The following is a 17,705-nucleotide window of genomic DNA, read 5'->3' as shown; positions in this document are numbered from 1 at the left end:
ATATTCGGATTGTATTCGGGTATAAATGTAGAGTAGCGGCCCTAGCTGCGGCTCACAACGTTCCCGCTTCTTTAGATTTGTACGATATATATATATTCTATTGAGGAGAAAAAGATCTTTATACGGTTAGGATAACTTTTTTTTTGTTTTCTTCTAATGAACTTATTCCTGATTCCTACTGTAATATAGTAATAGTATGTATGACTTATGATATAGCTTGGGGTATATAATAACTTTATTTATAATTTAAACTTCAGTCCAAGTCCGATTCCGCAGCCTCCTCAGATCAAATCATTATTATTTGGACACTAGTTTCATCTCCCTCAAACTCGAACGAGCTGTATTTTTCTTAATGAATCAATCGAGTCTCTCAGTGGCTTTTTAAGTAAATGGCATACCGGCTCAATCGAAAGAGCAGCACAGCCGAAAGAGCAACGGACAAAAGCAAGGCAACTCGATTTAACCTCAAACTTCAAAGTGTCACTGTCACGGCCCTTTTACTACTCTGCAGCCAAACAGCAAACGCAGCAACAACAAAGTCGTAGTCGCCATAACCTGTTGGCAATTCAGTTTATGACTTTTTTGCCTGAACTACGGTGGGCGAAAATCCACAAAACCGAACGACAAGCAGTGCCGGCTGCACTTCTCAGCTTTCACCACGTCTGTGTTCCACTGTGCAGTCGCACGTATTGCCACCAAAAAGTGGGTCAACATGAAACAAGCCAGAAAAAAAGTGGAAAAAAGCAACAGCAGCAGCAGTCAGAGCCAGAAACAACTACAAAGCGGCAAAATCACGCTGACGAACACGAACTGGCTCGCATCGGCTGGGAGCAAGAGAGATGGCACCAATAACTTGTTGAAATGCCTTGTGCTTGGAGCGGGCCGAAGATTTATTTTTTGGGGGTTTGGCCTTTTTGGAATTTATGTAAAGTTTGCTAGACTGGAGGGAGCAAAGGTGGCACAGGCGCCTGGGGTATGTGAGTGGGTGTGAGCAGCAGATATAAGCCGTGTTTATGTGTGTAACTGTACATTTTTGCAGGAAATATGCAGCGTCTCGACAAGTTTTTTAATGACATTCAAATTTTAAATTCCCGCCAAACTTTACAAGGCGCCATCTATTGCGAAAGTCCAGTACTACATAAGCTGTGTTTTAGCTTGTGGCGTTAGGGACTTATTGCGACTCTAGATAGTATCGGCCTTTGAGTATTTTTTAAAAGCAATAAACGATATTCTTATTGTTTTCCAGTATTTCCCAGTAAATTCCCTATTCGGGCTCGTTTTGCGTTAGTGTGACCAAAGTGAACAGTTTTCTTCCCCCGGCAGAAATCTATTAATTTAATTTTCAATTTTATATAGAAATCCAATAAAAGCAAGTATTTCGAATAGGCCAATCATGTATAGAATTGATTCATCAATCGTATAAAATTGAGTGGGCATGGCTAAATGTTCTATTTAGCTGGTAATATTCAACGGAACAAAGAATATGAGGAATATGGCTTCCAATCCTGACGGAGAACGATTAACCTATTACAAGCCAAGGGGGTATTTTAATTTTCCACTGAAAATAATGAAAATTTAATCATTTTAGCGCAGTTCAGCTGAAAAATATCGTGGTTTTTTTTAAGTTTATAGTAGAGATGGCATGAATCCTCAAGAAGAATTTACAATCAGTAATATTTTCCGCCATTTACCTCAAGTAGTTGAACTATTTAAATACAGGGGGCTTTAGTGGGAATCCGATAGAACCGAACATCGACAGGGTTGCATTTGCCAATATTTTTCAATTTTTTTATTTTCCAGAAAAAAAAACTGTTTTTACATTTATTGTGAAATATTGCAAGTTTTGGGGCTAATGTTGTTCCCCAAATAAAATTCTAGTTTTGATTGTCAATTGAGTTGTCAGCCTAGGCAAGCATATCGGACATCCGTCGGAGGGAGTTTTCGACGTAGCAAATGTGAACGCAAAGTGGTGGGCAGACAACAACAAAACGCACAAATCAAGGAGCAGGAATTGCCATACTGTGAGTCCAGCGGAAGCCAGCCGACGCCATGAATGCTCTGCGGCAATTCTATCTGGAGATCCCGGTCGTCACCAGGGCCTATACAACGGTCTGCGTGCTCACAACGCTGGCGGTGGTAAGTCATTGTCCCGATTAAGGCCGCCGCCTCCAGTGGGTGACGTGTACTCTCCCATCAGCCTGCTAACCATTTTTGTTGTGGCTCCTCCAGCACCTGGACCTGGTGTCGCCGCTACAGCTGTACTTTAATCCCACGCTGATTGTGCGCAAATTCCAAATCTGGCGACTGGCCACCACATTCCTGTACTTTGGAACCATCGGCATTACCTTCTTTTTTAATATGGTCTTCACATATCGCTACTGTCGCATGCTGGAGGACGGCTCATTTCGCGGGCGTAGCTCGGACTTTGTCATGATGTTCATCTTTGGCGGCGTGCTGATGACATTCTTTGGAATATTTGTTAACCTGTTGTTCCTGGGCCAGGCCTTCACTCTGATGCTGGTCTATGTGTGGTCGCGACGAAATCCTTCGGTGCCCATGAACTTTTTCGGCGTGCTCAACTTTCAGGTGAGTCCAAGAGGTCTCTGAGAATAAGCTGCAAGTGTACTAATCTTGTTTGGACAGGCTCCCTATCTTCCCTGGGTGCTGCTCTGCTGCTCCATGATTCTGGGCAACACGGTTTGGGTGGACATTATTGGCATGGGCGTGGGCCACATCTACTATGTGCTGGAGGACGTATATCCAACACTCTCCAATGGTTACAGACTGATTAAGACTCCATATTTTCTGTAAGTTCTATTCTAATGAAAGCCACCATTCGCCTAAGCATGGATCCTTCCCTTTTAGAAAACGGCTTTTCAACGAGCACATTGAGCGCAACTACCAGGCGGCCGCCGAGGATCGTCCCGGCGGATTTCCATGGGGCGGGGAAGGTGGAGAACCACTGCTAGGCCAAAACGGAGGGCAGCCTGAGCCGGCGGATCAAGAGCCACCGGCTGCAGCGGCGCCGCAATAACAAAACTGAATTGTTAAAAAATTGTTTTCTATTCTGACGACGACAGTGTTGTGTACCCCTCCGCCACCTCCCATTTGGTGCTTGGTATCATTAGGCGTATAGTATTGAGAGAGGTGTGCAATAGTTAGCCAAAGTTAATTCAAGGTGTGAGCGTGTATATAATTTATTGGGTTATTTTCTGATGCAGAAGCAGTCCAATACACACAATACACATGCCACTAAATGTACTTTAAATTTGACCCTAAGAGATGCATTCATGATAGATTGAACGTTACACTGCACATGTGATTATATATATACAGACATGCTACAAATAAACGAAATTGAAAATGGAACTATTTTGAATCATAAACCCTCTCATCATTTAGTCCGCTCCTGTACTAGCGGAGCGCCATCTAGCGGTTGTTTTTGACAGATCAGCTGTTTTTCTTGTCTACTGCTGTAATTTTAATTTGTGTTTCATTTTAAGTTCTGTTGACTGATAAAGTATTAGTTTGTGTAAGAAAAGAACGATGTCAAACCTTGTGATAAATCAACTCACACACCCGCAGCGCGTACGTTTGCTCTATAAAACCATACTCCGCCTGCATCGAGGTGAGTTGCCCACATGGCTTGCATCTTGTTGTGCGCGTAAACTTCATTGGTAACGGATTGGTGTTTTTTCCAGGAATGCCCACAGAACTGCGTGCCCTGGGCGATGGCTATGTGCGGGACGAGTTCAGGAGGCATCTCAAATGCAATCCGATGGAGGCTCAGCTCTTTATGACAGAATGGGCCGTAAGTTTTACGTAATTACCAAGAGGCAGACCTCGCAACTGACAGTTCTTTACCCAGCGCTATGCTTCCACAATTACCAAGCAGCTGGGCCTGCGAGGTAAGCCCAAGGGAGAGCTGGGCGAGGAAATGGATCCCAATGCAGTGGAAATGCTCAAGGATGACCAGGTGGTGCAGCTCTACGAACTCATGCTAGCCGCCAAGGGACTGGACGGCGATACAATCACGGCAGACGATGTGCGCGGCAGTAGTAAAAGCAAATAAATGCACAAATCGGTTTATTATTCTCGTTTTTCCAAAACCTTGTACTCATACTTAATGCCATTCTCCTCCTGCACGCCTACGGGTGTGTCCGCATCGGGCGGCACCTCACGAAAGCTGTCTGGAATACTGGGAAAGAAGGTGTCACACTCGAAGTTCTGCTGGATTTTGGTTATGTACAGCCGGTTGCAACGGGACGAAGCCATGGCTTCCTCGTAAACTCCACTACCGCCCACAACCCAGACGTTCTCGATTTGGTCGCGAAAGGTCTCCTCTTCCAGATGCTTCATGGCTTCCTCTAGGCTGGGGCACAGGACCACATCACTGGGAAGCTCTGCGGGCTGCAACGTGGTGCTCAAAACAATGTTCAAACGCTCTGGCAGTGGACGCTTGCTGGCGGGCACTCCAAAATATGTCTTTCTGCCCATTATTACCACATTGCGTTTGTTGGGATCGCTGGTTCGCTTGGTGGTGCGACTAAAATACTTCAGCTCGGATCTGCAGTCATTCCCGGAGATATTAGGCACAGTATTAACTTATTGGTTCTAAATAACTTACTTTAGGCGCCATGGCAGATCTCCCTTAAAGCCAATGCCGAAGTTCTCGGACACCGCGACAATTAGATTAAAACGCAACATTTTTTTTGCCAGTCATCTAGTGAATGTGACTATATATACAGCGTAAGTATCTCTAAACCGGAATCAAAAACAAAATAAAAGAAATCATGAACAGCTGGTGTCCGAATGTCGCGCCTTTTTTTGTTGCCAGCTGTCATCGATAACGATTCTTTTTAACGACCTTTTAATATTCAAATTTGGAAATTTGGAATGGACTATAAAAGAGGGTATGGGCAACAGGCAAAAAACCACCAAATCAAATTGCAAGGTTCGTGCGAACCTCACCTTGCGTGCGATTTTGTCCTTCAAGGTATATTAGGCAAAAAGGGTTGATTTTACATTGTATTTTCCGGGCCGTGTTGCTTGTTGTCCATACCACCTTTTTCTCAACACCTTCCGGGCGGATCTGAGAGAACGGCTGGAATTTGAAACTGTGAAAGTGGAAGCCAATCAGCCAATCGGCTCACAGGCTCACATTCGACCACAATAAGCCTCAGATACTGGTTGGTAGCTAGGACAACGTGTACTGGAGCAAGACGACGGGCCAGAACCGCAGCCTCCTTCATTCGGGCATGACATACTACATAACCTCGCTGCTGGTGCTCCAGATCGAAAGCAGAAATTACAGCACTGATGCGTTCACTGGCAAACGGCACAAAGGTGAGCATCTTGGCCAATTTGAACAGCCATTCGACATTGCCATAGCATAGCCATTGACATAGACAGCGGGGAGGGTGTGGCACCAGCGTCCCCAGTGGCTGGGAATATTGACTTGAACAAGAACTTTATATTCGCCTCACGTCACAGCGCCAGCTTCAAAAGGACTGCCCGGCGGATCAGAAAATGAAATTTATTAATTATTAAGACGCCGGATTATTATTATATAATTGGTCAAGTCAATTGATAGTGGTACAATATTACTCCGGTCCTTCCAGCAGCCAAAAAGTTTCCATCTCGCCCTTGCCCTTGACCTTGACCAAGCCACGCAGCTCCAATTTGTATCCGAGCTTTCGCACCTTTGTGGCTGTGTAGTTAGAGAGCTGAATCTTCCAGGGATCGCTGCTGCTCTCCATGCGGGAGGCGGTATTGACCGTGTCCCCGAAAAGGCAATAACGGGGCACCTTTTGGCCAACGACTCCGGCCACCACGGGACCCGAGTTGATGCCCACCCGAATGGCCACGCCGGGCAGTGCATGGGCCTTTACCTTCTTCATCACGCGCAGGGCCAGATCACATGCGTGCTCCGCATGCAAAGGATTAACGTCGGGTGCTCCTGACACGGCCATATATACCATGCCCACGGTCTCCACTTTGTATACGAACGGGGAAATGATTTCCTCATCGAGAGCCGAGAATACCTTGTTCAGTGTGGTCACAGCTTGCATAGCGTCTTGGATGTTGTTCGAGCCGCTGTCGTAGACATTCAGCACCTCGATGAAGATGACGGAGACCTCCTCGAAGCTTTGACAGACATGCTCCTCACTCTTCCTCATGCGTTCGGCAATGGGACGAGGGATCATGGAGTAGAGGAGCTCATCACCCTGACGTTTCCAGGAATCAGCGAGCTCCAAGGACTTTTCCAGCTCATCGGAACGCTGCTCCTCCTTCTCGAACATGATCTCCAGCTTGGAGCAGTGCTGCCAGCCAGCCATGACAAGCTCCCTGCTTAGGCCATGCGGGTTGAGATCGTTCAGGTACAGACCAATGCCGTGCAACTCATCCAGATTCTCGATCAACGGACTGCACAGGAATATCAGCGAGTCCACATCCTTAATGTAGAACATCTGACCCTTGAGCAGGATGGATCGGAGACCTACAGAGGGACGACGCTGTCCCGTGGCAGGGTCGATTTCATCCTTGGTGGCGGCAGCAGCTTCGTCGTCCTTGGCGTGCTCCACACTGAACTCCTTGGCACTGGCCACGGCCATGGCTTGGGCTTCGTTGAGGCTGGCATCGTCGAAGGTGTCGTAGTCAAAGTTTAGAGCTGCATCGTATGCCGCGCGATTGTGACCCGTGCGGATAAGCTCAAACTCGAAGAGAACCGTTCGCATTTGGACAATGGTCTCCCACTCGATCTTGGTGTCCTTGGGCCTCCGGCACTTAAACAAATCCAAAATGTGACTGCCAATGAAGCTCTTCGGATTCACCCCCGGATTGTGCAGTATCCACGTTTCGATGATCTTCTCACCAGCGAGTGTTATCTTCATGTCGTGGTTCAACACGATCGTGAAGGGAAACAGCTCCAGGAACACGTTTAGGTCCACCGATGGCATCTTCATCTGGGACGGATGGGCAACGACGTTCACCCTCTTGGCCATATAGTCGCGATTATCAAAGTCCAGGCGGTACTTGACGATCACAGTCATCGGACCCTCCGACAGCTTGATGGGACCCGCTGTTCCGCCGCAAATGTCGTTCTGGCTCTCCAGAACATACGCAGTCATGTCCAGGTTATAGAACTCCTTAGCCACCTCCGTCATCTGCCCAATAAGGTACTTGGACATGCCCGTTCGTCCACTGCGATAAAGGATAACAGCTCCTTTGTCATCCATGTTGGTCAGCTGCATGCTCGGGGATTTCATCTTGGGATAGGTGAACCGCATCTGAAGGTGTATGTTGTCGATGGACTGCAGGAAGTCGCAGAAATATCGGCCCGTGGAGCGAATCATCTTGTCGTAGCCAAAGTTTGTGAAGAACCTCACGAAGCATTTGCCGAAGAAGTTCATACAGAAGTCGAAGGACTCGCCGCTGCAGGCGGAGAGGGCTGCGGCAAAGTCCGGCATCATCTTGTCCGGATAGATCTGGTGGGTCTTAAAGCTGTTGTGCTTGCAGTCGATTATCTGGCAGATCTTTTTCCACATCTCCATCCCATACTCCTTCTGGATGTAGTGCTGCACGCTCTCGTACAGCATCCCATACATGATGGCGTCTGTTTGGGCGGCTCCTTTGGGGAAGGTCAGTGGGGGCTATGTTGAGGTCTCTCCTGGCGAATGGTTAGTTTTCGCTCTTTCTGTCGCGCAAATTGCCTGGGCAAAAAGTTTCTCTGCAACGAGGAAAAGTTTGAGAACACATAATTAGGATAACAAAGTTTTTCCATTATTCACTGCTGGTAATTAGGTGAAGTCTGCCCCTAGGATATGAGAGAGTGTGTCAGGTCAGGGATTAGCTAACGAAGATAAGCTCGAGTGATTGATGAGAGCTTAAGTGAGAGGCCGCCTATCCCGTAAGCCATCAAATAAAATCATCAGGCATTAAATTGACTTGGATTTTAAAGTACATTAAGTAACATATTCCAGGAAAATGAATTACTGCAGTCCTCTCCTATCTACTCCTCAACAGGCGCTAGGGAAAGTTAAGCCTGCTTTCCTTTTCCTTGCCTTTTGATTTATTGCCTCTACAGTTTAATTTGGCTACATGTGCCATGTGCCAGGACCAGGCACGCGCCTCCTCTGAGTCGTTTACTCATGTTCCGCAGTGCTTGTCACGTCCTTGCCAGAGCTCGTTGTCCCCTTGACTTATTTCCGTTGGCTTTTTGTTGCCGTTAATTCGCCTTGTTGCGGTGGCTTCTTTTCAATTTTACCGCCCCAAGCCCCCCGGGCCGGTCGAAGGTTAAACTTGCTGTTGGGCCATAAATTTTCCAACATCTTTCGGGAGTTTGTGTATTCAATTTTGACCAAAACAGGCACATTTCTCTTAGGCCAAGAGTCGTAAAAATATGTATATATATTCCAACAAATTCTTTAGTCTGTATTTGGAAGTAGTATGTGCAAATGTTGGCGTTTGATTAATGTTTCAAGATGTTAACTGACAAATAAAAATTTATTAAAGCGGCCGCTCTTTTCTATTACGAGTATTTATACTTTTCCAATAAATAAGATAATGTATCCTTTAAATCCTCACAATAAATTTTGTATATTATTAAGTAATACAAAATATGTAAAGGGATAATCTTTGTATCCTCAGTATTATCACTCTTATAACAAAATGAGCTGATTTTCAGGATTTAAATTTACATATTTCTGGGCTCATCTCTTCAATCATATTTTAGATATCATTCGTAAAGATGAGTGAATGGGACTAAGTATTAAAATTATCAGACTTTTCAATCATCAATAAATAATTGTATAATAATAAATAATCTACTAATAAAAAGATTTCTCAAAAAAGGCGACACAAAGTAATTAATTACAAACAAATTAAACACCCAAAGTAAAAGCTCTCTATAAATATCTAGGGATCCATTTAAAATACACGCCAAGAGGCTGCCCAACCTTTGCTTCGCTCGGAGAACCAATGAAAAATTCATACCCACTTAAACATAGTTGATTTCCCTGATAAATCCCTCCCACAAGTGGCTGTGAAATTAGCATATTGTATCCCTGCTAATCCGGCTTACGTTAGATTGCCTTTTCGCCTTTCGCCGTTGATTAAATCGCCATCAGGTATTCCAGATATTCAAATTTTGTTTCGCACTTCTTTCGTTAGACCACGGGTATATGATTCTGAAGTTTTAATTTTATCCACGCGGCATTTGCTTGTAGCTTATTTATAATTTACGGGAACCTGCCCGAACACTCACACAAACACTTTTGGGGCATATGCTCCACACACAGCCTCCTCCCGGATACGTTAAGACTCGATACGTATATTTTTTTTCTGTGGAGCTCTTTCTCTCTCCCTGTTTCTGGGTCCGTGTTCCGTCGTCGTCTGTTGCTATTGTTACACTAAATTTGTTTGTCCGCCTGTCGCAGCTTCTTTGGCTTTTTCCCGTGTGATTTGCTCCATGATTCCTCTGACGGAACTTCGTGAGTCTGGGTCGGAGTCGATGTCGGTGTCGTCGGTTCCGTCGTGCAAAGCTTTTCCCTCAGCCGGCAATCAGACAGGCGGTCGTCGTACGAATGGAGCGTGTATCGTTGTCGGTCTGTCCTTTTATAGTCCCCCGCAGCCAGATTCCTGCTGGATGGATGTTTCCGGGCCACTTACGACCTCCGTGTTTGCGCCTCGACACGCACTTCTCTGTTTGACCATCATCATCATCATCATTATGGACATCGCCAGTCAATGCTCTTGGCTTCGGGTCTCTGGGTCCTCCGTCCTATGTCAAATGCCACTTTCTCTCTTTCTCGATAAAGTATCAACATTGACACACTGCCAAAGTACTCATTTTTCTCTCTGTTCGTTTCTTTTATGGTACACACACAATACGCATCGAATACGTGCTTGCGTTCTTGGTATTCCGTGCAAAATATTGTCCCTTGTCTCAAACTCCTTTTGCGTTACACTTAAAAGGTTTTCACAGGGATGGGTAATACTCGTACATACATCTTTGGCTTCTTAGAGAAGAGCTTTACTTTTATATTCTGAATGAACTTTTTATATGGAGGGGTTTTGAGCGTTTATATAGAATCACTTAAACAGATTCTTCATAAAGTAGGAAAATATTCCATCGAAGGTTATTTTTTTGGGGGGTTATAAAGGATTTTTTTATAGATTTTTTACATTAGGACGAGCTGCACTTAAAAAAACAAAAGTTCCCCAAATCTTAGAATTTTTCTCGTGATACACCGTCTTGTTTCACAGTGGAAAAAGTGGTTTGAAGATTGGTTTCAGCGGCTGTAAAGTGTATCTATCATCATGGAGAATATTTTGAACGGCAATAAAATCATTTTCAATAAACGGTTACGGACCTAAAAGTCCTCCTACGTATAACTAAGGCTTCAACTATTTTTGTGTTCTTTCATCAATGATAATCAATGTTTTGAACACTTAATCAACTCAGCTTAATCTGAGTTGGAACGTATGTTATATAAAGCCTGAACTCTTTTCCAAATCTAGCTCTATCCATTCCGTTATATGGGAATGTTCTTGACACTCGTCCAGCCCTGGAAGTCTTTGCTTTCAACTGCTCGTCAAATGTATCATTGTCGTAGCCTTTCGCTTTCGCTTTTGCCTTGGCATTTTCCCATTTCCCTTGGTGGTTGGATGGGTGACAGTGGGTTGGGGCTACTGTTTTAATGCCATTCCATTTTCACGCATACTTTTGCAATAAATACATACAAACGTTCATATACATGTGTGTGTGAATGAGAGAGTCCTGGCTACATATTTGATGTTGTGCTTTAAAGCAATTTAAAGAGGATTTCGGATTTGTCTATCGTGGGGCTCCCCAACAGCATTACAGCCTCACAGCCTCCCAACCGAACCTTTGTCCTACTTAACCCAAACGGCTGTCCGGGAGAGCTTTTCAAATAAGCGTTGACAATTTTATGGGCAGCGCATGAATTGCCAAAAGTGAAGATAATGTGCGAGGACATGGGCCAGCGAGCATCTCTGCTGGATGTCAGAGTCACGGACACGGAACGGAAGGGCTATTTTGGCAACGCTTAAAACCCACTCAAAATTTCATTAATAACGCACAGAAAAGGGACGATTAAAATGAGAAATTGAGCTAAAACTAAATACGAGAAGGACATCATGCTTTGTCATTTCATTTCACCAAAATAAAAAACCTAATTAGTCCTGTGTGGGGGTGCGATTGGTCATTGTCATTATTGGTCTAGAATTAATTGGCAGACGTCCAGGCACTTGAGCTTCTCTGCGGTGCACGCAAAATGGCTTAATTTCATTTCGGTAAGAAGAGCAGGGTAAAGGAACTCCAAAAGCCATCGACGTGAACGCACTTAGAGAAAAAAGGCGATATCTGCACGTCTCTTTATAACTATTATAAGGGGATGCTGACTGCTGTGATATCACACTGTATTAAGGGTATTTCAAATCATTGTCAGACCACATCCAGCCCCTCGTATGGCATAATCTTCTGGCAATCAAAAGCTTCCAGAGACGAGAAAAGCGCTAACGCAGAATCATAAAGAATGATGTCGGTCGAATCATTACTATAGCATGAATCAAGAACTTTGGTGTGCTGTCACACTGTGTCTTCACATCTGTTCCACGTCGAAATCGAATAGAACAAGCTTTCAGAAACTGAGTATATTTTTGTTTGTTCTACTAGGAGTTCTTCTTCCTTAAAGGAACTTCTACCGTTAAAGGTGGCCCAATAGCTTTCTATCCTGATCCATTTCCATACTACGTAATCTGTATCTATTAACTCTCATAAATGTACATATCTTTAAGGATCTGGGTTCCAAGTAGAAAAACCTACACTCGTATTCTTGATATCAAAGATTTTTTCTCAGTGCAGAACCCAGTCCATTTACGACTTACATGGGCTTATGATAGCCAGGCCTGCGTGGATAGCTATAGATGGTGTGCCAAACGACACGCAATCTCCCCATAAAAGTTATTAAAAAAGGATATTCGGAAATGGGTTGTCTGCTGGGAATGGGGCTAGATATGAGACCCTCGTCAGTTAGACGAGAAGTTCCGTTCGAGCAAAAGGAAAGCGGTTGTTAACTAAATTCCCGTTTACGAGTGTCGTAAAACTAGGGTTTGTGACCTCAGATGAGATATCTGAAATACTTAGACTTAGATTCAATCAAACTGAAAGTAGAAAGAGGGAAATTCTCTTTTATTGCAATTAGTTTTAAGTGTAGTACAATATTTTTAGTGCAGGTGTTCTACATTAAATCATAAATAATTTCTTTTCATTTCTTTTCAATCGTTTAGCCCTCTGGTCCCTCGAGAAGCCAATAGGTCTCCATTTCGCCTTTACCCTTGACCTTGACAGTGCCACGGGACTCGACCTTGTAGCCAAGTTCTCGCACCTTGTCTGCCGTGTATTTGGAGAGCTGAATCTTCCAGGGATCGCTACTGCTCTCCATGCGGGAGGCGGTATTGACCGTGTCCCCGAAGAGGCAATAACGAGGAACCTTTTGGCCAACGACTCCAGCCACCACGGGACCGGAGTTGATGCCCACCCGAATGGCTACATCGCCCATGTCCTTGGGATGAAACTTCTTCATCACGCGTAGGGCCATATCACACGCGTGCTGCGCATGCAAGGGATTGACGTCCGGTGCCCCGGACACCGCCATGTAGACCATGCCAACGGTTTCCACTTTGTAGACGAACGGGGAAATGATTTCCTCATCGAGAACCGAGAAAACCTTGTTCAGCGTATTCACTGCCATCATGGCTCCCTGAATGCTGTTCAAGCCGCCGTCGTAGACATTCAGGACCTCGATGAAGACGATGGAGACCTCTTCGAAGCTCTCACAAACCTGCTCCTGGCTGTTCCTCATTCGTTCGGCAATGGGACGAGGGATCATGGAGTATAGGAGGTCATCACCCTGACGCTTCCAAGAGTCAGCAAGCTCTAAGGACTTTTCCAGTTCATCAGATCGCTGCTCCTCCTTCTCGAACATGATCTCTAGCTTCGAGCAGTGCTGCCAGCCAGCCATGACCAGCTCCCTGCTGAGGCCATGCGGATTGAGATCGTTCAGGTACAGACCAATGGCATGCAGTTCATCCAGGTTCTCGATCAACGGACTGCATAGGAATATCATCGAGTCCACATCCTTGATGTAGAACATCTGACCCTTGAGCAGAATGGATCTCAGGCCCTGGGAGGAGCGACGTTCACCCGTGGCCGGATCGATTTCGTCCTCTCCAGCAGCCAGCTCCGCCTCGGCAGGATGTGCGTCATTGAACTCCTTGGCCTTAGTGATGGCCATGGTCTGGGCCTCGTTTAGATCCATCTCGTCGTAGTTCTCAAAGTCCATGTTCAGGGCTGCGTCGTAGGCATCCCGATTATGCCCCGTACGGATCAGCTCGAACTCGAAGAGAACCGCCCGCATCTGGATCAATGTTTCCCAATCGATGGTGGTGTCCTTGGGCCGTCGACAGTGGAACAGGTCCATCACGTGAGTGCCTATGAAGCCCTTGAGATTAGCCCCAGGATTGTGCATTATCCATGTCTCCACAATCTTCTCCCCGGCATGTGTAATCTTCATGTCGTGGTTCAGGACGAAGGTGAAGGGGAACAGGTCCAGAAAAACGTCCAGTTTCACCGTGGGCATCTTCAGCTGCGAGGGATGTGCCTCCGTGTTCACACGCTTGGCCATATATTCAGAGTTGTCGAAGTCAAGGCGATACTTCACGATGACAGTAAGCGGACCCTCCGTCATCTTGATGGGACCCGCCGTCCCGCCGCTGATGTCGTTTTGGCTCTCGATTACATATGCCTTGATCTGCAGGCCATAAAATTCCTGGGCTACCTCCGTCATTTGCCCAATAAGGTACTTGGACATGCCCGTTCGGCTGCTCCGATAGAGGATGACAGCCCCCTTGTCGTCCATGCTGGTCAGCTGCATGCTCGGCGACTTCATCTTGGGATAGGTGAACCGCATGATCAGGTGAATGTTGTCGATGGACTGCAGAAAGTCGCAGAAATATCGGCCCGTGGAGCGAATCATCTTGTCGTAGCCAAAGTTGCTAAAGAACCTTACGAAGCACTTTCCAAAGAAGTTCATACATGAGTCGAAGGACTCGCCCGTGCAGGCGGACAGGGCCGCCGCTATGTCCGGCATCAGCTTGTCCGGATAGATCTGGTGGGTCTTGAAACTGTTGTGCTTGCAGTCGATGATGTTACAGACCTTCTTCCAAACGTCTGTGCCGTACTCCTCCTGCACATAGTGCTGGACACTCTCATAGAGCATGCCATACATGATTGATGGATTGTTGGAGAATCTGTGAAAGCAAATAGGAACATAAAAGATTCTCTCCATCATCCCATCTCCCAACTTTCTATTTCTCTGTCAATGTTAACTCAATAGTATGCCTCACCTTGTTCAACAGGTCCAACTTCTATGCCACACTTTAAGACACGCTCAAAATTCTTTTTTAAACGTTACTTATTTTCTCTTTTATTTCCGTTTTATTTGGCAATGTGCTCCGGCAGAATCTGAGCCTTATTTAGTTTCTAATTTGAAGGAAATTCAATTTATGACACACAGGCGTCCCCAAGCAGGCTGCACTTTACACACGAACACACACGAAATCCCGCAGAGTCGACAATTTGACCATTATATTCTTCAGTCGGTCTCGTTGCTCGTCCTTTGCTTTTTCCGTTGTGGCTTTAATTTCCTTGTTCTGCTTCACTGATGGAGGATGCTGTCGTGTGTGGGTGTGACTGTGGCTGTGGGGACATGGCTTCGGACCTTGTGCGGTCCTTGTGGATGGTATGTACTGTGTTAAAGCTTTCCTGCTGGCTCTGCCTGTGCGAATGAAACGTCTACCCCTGGGTTCCAGCTCTTTTATAGTCGACCAGCACTCAGCTTACACTCTTACTCTGCCCCTCTTAGTAGTCCGTCCGCACTTATTCCCTTTCAGTACCCCCCCACCTAGTCGGGCAGTATTACATTTCATGTCATTGCTCCTTGTTGAGGCCAATTGACTGTCGCATTTCGATAAAGTATCAAAAATGAAGTATCTTTCCCTAGTTTATGGCTTTTATAATAATAACTCACACGCTAAAGCCGCTTTCCCGACAGTGCGGAATGGTACGGAGGGTTTTACTTGAAGCTAAATCTCTATAAAAGACAATTTACTGAATCTTCTGTGTCCCTTTCTGTTTGCGATGTAATTTTTCTTGGAATTATTTTGCTTTTGATGTCGGATTATTTGGCCTGTCTAACGCCGCAATTTACATTTGGGGATTTAAAAATTCCCCCCAACCGAATTCGGTTGCATTGTTTATAGAAGTTCTTGGGGCAGAGGGATTTATGGGGGTATAGCAAACACACAAAAAACACCTACACTTGCACACAAATATTTGACATTACATGTTAATGGTGCGACGCCAGGATTGTCAAAGTGATGATAACGGTTAAATGTGGTTGGAGAGAGAGTGGAAAGTACAGTGGACTCCCGACGGGATGAACTCAATAAGATATATCATTTGTGACCGTATCAGATAATGTAAAAGAGGTAAACGAAGCCGGATAACCGGATCTGGCCTTAGAAAGTACTGTACTGTAAAAACTACAGATGGAAGATCCTTCGTTCTTCGATTATGGCACCGACTCAGCTATCCAGACGAACCGAATATGCCGCGGGCCACGGTCAGTAACGAAGCACAGATGAAAGGAGAATTAAAACCTTGCACAACCCTGTCTACGGCCCACTTTTTGTGCAACATATTGGTATTGTATAGTCCTTGATAATTATCAACTATTATCGGTAGCAGTAAGCAAATTCCTCTAGCATGTTCATTGATTTATGCTTTGGATAATCTTCATTATTAGTCTCTCTCGAGACTCGAGTGTTCACTGTAGCAAGGAGCTTGGTATTTGCATTACCGCCATCTGGTGCTGGGGGATGGTATGCCAGGGACCAGGCTATAAACGTGACAACGTATTTAATTAGCGACCAAGCCACCCCTCTAGTCAACGAAATTGATTGGGCCACGTGCAGGGAGAGCGTTGACACTTCACTTGTGGCCTATGCAGGCAGCGGTATCGGTGTCCAACAGGCCGTCCTGACACTTGACAAACACGCAATCAGGGAATAAAAGTTATAAAATACGCCTAACGATATAAATGATGAAACAAATTGATTGATGAGAAGGCAATGCCATAGCTGCTGCTGTCCAAAGTACATTTCAAATAAACGAACCTCGTCCCAAAGAGTACCCAAACAACTAAGGAATAATTCTGTGAGCAGTCATTTGGCTGTCTGGAGTCTAGCTAGTAGCGTTTTTAAAGAAAAATTTCAATCCACTCGGTGTATTTTGAAATCAATAGAAATATCGTATTTTATAATGATCTAATGCAGCAGAGGCCCTATTTTCCTAGGCCCACCTTATTGAAGAGCTTATCCTTGACTATCTGGGCCATCAGGCCGTGTATCAACTCAATTGTGGAGCGGCTGCAGTCGCGCGTAGCTTTGGACAACTTGTCCTCGGAGCGTTTCTCGTTAACATCGGTGCCTGTGAAATAAGAAGCCGGCAATTAGAAGGCTCAAGACTCGGCTTCTATTCGATATTTACCGCGACCCAGAAAGTTTTCACTCTGCTCCAGCTTCTCGGACAAGTCCATGATCTGGCCTGTGGTGTATTCCGTGTTGGTCAGCAGCCCAGAGCTGCCCAGGGTGTTCACCCAGTACTTGTTCCACAAGGAGTCGAGCAATTTGCGGTCCAGAGCCGACTTGAAGTAGCTAATCTCCAGCGGATAGTACTGCTTGCAGTGCACACCGAAATCCTCAATCTTGTTCAACGGTATGGTCTGGTACTCGGATGGCTCCTCGTTTGGGGGCTTATAGCCCTTTGGATAGGTGCGAAAGGCACCCAGACAAACCTTGCCAGCAGAGACAGTGCGCACAGGATCGACCACAATAGCCACGAAGGGCTCCTGGTAGGTCTGATTCAGCATCTGTGTGGAAACGTCAATGCCAGACAGCCAGCAGCCGTATCCGGGGTGGCTGTGGTACCAGCCGACGGCATGCTCCATGCGACCAACCTCCTTGGCAGCCTCCATATAGGCAGTCATGTACTCATAGGCCTGGGCCTGGGCATTCACGCGTGTCTCAGTGCCCTCCACTGGCAGGGCAAACGCATCCATCACAATCTGCCGGCGAATGAGACTTCAGCGTAAGAGGTTCTTTGTCTTTTTGTTTGTTATTTTTGTTTGCTCACCATCGTGTTGTCCTCAACCTTGCCCAGCATTAAGCCCATAACCTCGAGAGTGCCCCCGGAGCGGGCGTGCATTACAATCTTCAGCAGCGCCAGAGCTGAAATCTTTATGTCCTTAAAGAAATGTGGATCTTTTTCCCAGGGCTTGGCGTCAATAATCTGACGCTGCTGTTCGGCATCATAGCGGAAGATTTCGTCACAGCTGGGCAGAGTCTGTATGTTGTTCTCCAGCTCCCAAGTCTTTTGTGCAGCATCGACATCCATTTTGTTCGTAGATTCTTCTAATATTTCTTTATCTTTACTATAAATTCTTTTTTGTTTTATTCCGGCTATTGGGATCACATTTATCGATAGAATATATCGACCTTTCGAAATATACCAAAATATACCGTAAATATACTGACAAATTTAAGTTCTATTATACATACCT

The 17,705-nt window shown here is 45.6% G+C and overlaps 6 protein-coding genes across 7 annotated transcripts; 2 read left to right on the top strand and 4 right to left on the bottom strand.

The window, feature by feature from the left end:
- The first annotated feature begins 1,734 nt into the window (after positions 1 to 1,734).
- LOC108154136 (derlin-2) lies at positions 1,735 to 3,379 on the top strand. Its single transcript, XM_017284272.2, has 4 exons — positions 1,735 to 2,136; positions 2,230 to 2,586; positions 2,644 to 2,807; positions 2,866 to 3,379. The coding sequence occupies exons 1-4, from the start codon at positions 2,050 to 2,052 to the stop codon at positions 3,032 to 3,034; spliced, it is 777 nt and encodes a 258-aa protein (XP_017139761.1). The 5' UTR covers positions 1,735 to 2,049; the 3' UTR covers positions 3,035 to 3,379.
- A 79-nt stretch (positions 3,380 to 3,458) lies between these two features.
- Positions 3,459 to 4,092, top strand: LOC108154143 (succinate dehydrogenase assembly factor 3, mitochondrial). Its single transcript, XM_017284279.2, has 3 exons — positions 3,459 to 3,628; positions 3,702 to 3,811; positions 3,869 to 4,092. Exons 1-3 carry the CDS (start codon positions 3,547 to 3,549, stop codon positions 4,070 to 4,072), a joined length of 396 nt encoding a protein of 131 aa, XP_017139768.1. The 5' UTR covers positions 3,459 to 3,546; the 3' UTR covers positions 4,073 to 4,092.
- LOC108154141 (dihydrofolate reductase) lies at positions 4,070 to 4,809 on the bottom strand. The gene is made up of 2 exons (XM_017284278.2): positions 4,628 to 4,809; positions 4,070 to 4,567 (listed from the first exon to the last, which is right to left on the bottom strand). The coding sequence occupies exons 1-2, from the start codon at positions 4,705 to 4,707 to the stop codon at positions 4,090 to 4,092; spliced, it is 558 nt and encodes a 185-aa protein (XP_017139767.1). The 5' UTR covers positions 4,708 to 4,809; the 3' UTR covers positions 4,070 to 4,089.
- A 708-nt stretch (positions 4,810 to 5,517) lies between these two features.
- LOC108154125 (soluble guanylate cyclase 89Db) lies at positions 5,518 to 9,972 on the bottom strand. 2 transcript variants are annotated; one of them, XM_017284255.2, is made up of 2 exons: positions 9,083 to 9,972; positions 5,518 to 7,729 (listed from the first exon to the last, which is right to left on the bottom strand). In XM_017284255.2, exon 2 carries the CDS (start codon positions 7,605 to 7,607, stop codon positions 5,604 to 5,606), a length of 2,004 nt encoding a protein of 667 aa, XP_017139744.1. In that variant the 5' UTR covers positions 7,608 to 7,729; positions 9,083 to 9,972; the 3' UTR covers positions 5,518 to 5,603. The 2 variants fall into 2 exon arrangements, with proteins under 2 accessions (XP_017139744.1, XP_017139745.1); XM_017284256.2 differs by having other exon boundaries at positions 9,266 to 9,972.
- A 2,215-nt stretch (positions 9,973 to 12,187) lies between these two features.
- Positions 12,188 to 14,708, bottom strand: LOC108154123 (soluble guanylate cyclase 89Da). Its single transcript, XM_017284254.2, has 2 exons — positions 14,431 to 14,708; positions 12,188 to 14,334 (listed from the first exon to the last, which is right to left on the bottom strand). The coding sequence occupies exon 2, from the start codon at positions 14,310 to 14,312 to the stop codon at positions 12,309 to 12,311; it is 2,004 nt and encodes a 667-aa protein (XP_017139743.1). The 5' UTR covers positions 14,313 to 14,334; positions 14,431 to 14,708; the 3' UTR covers positions 12,188 to 12,308.
- Positions 14,709 to 16,354: 1,646 nt separating this feature from the next.
- LOC108154135 (COP9 signalosome complex subunit 5) lies at positions 16,355 to 17,630 on the bottom strand. The gene is made up of 3 exons (XM_017284270.2): positions 17,279 to 17,630; positions 16,634 to 17,210; positions 16,355 to 16,573 (listed from the first exon to the last, which is right to left on the bottom strand). Exons 1-3 carry the CDS (start codon positions 17,537 to 17,539, stop codon positions 16,428 to 16,430), a joined length of 984 nt encoding a protein of 327 aa, XP_017139759.1. The 5' UTR covers positions 17,540 to 17,630; the 3' UTR covers positions 16,355 to 16,427.
- Between the last annotated feature and the right edge of the window lie 75 nt (positions 17,631 to 17,705).

Source organism: Drosophila miranda, chromosome 2, assembly GCF_003369915.1.
Source record: "Drosophila miranda strain MSH22 chromosome 2, D.miranda_PacBio2.1, whole genome shotgun sequence".
In the NCBI taxonomy this organism is placed as follows: Eukaryota; Metazoa; Arthropoda; class Insecta; order Diptera; family Drosophilidae; genus Drosophila; species Drosophila miranda.
This window is presented reverse-complemented; position numbering and strand designations above follow the sequence as displayed.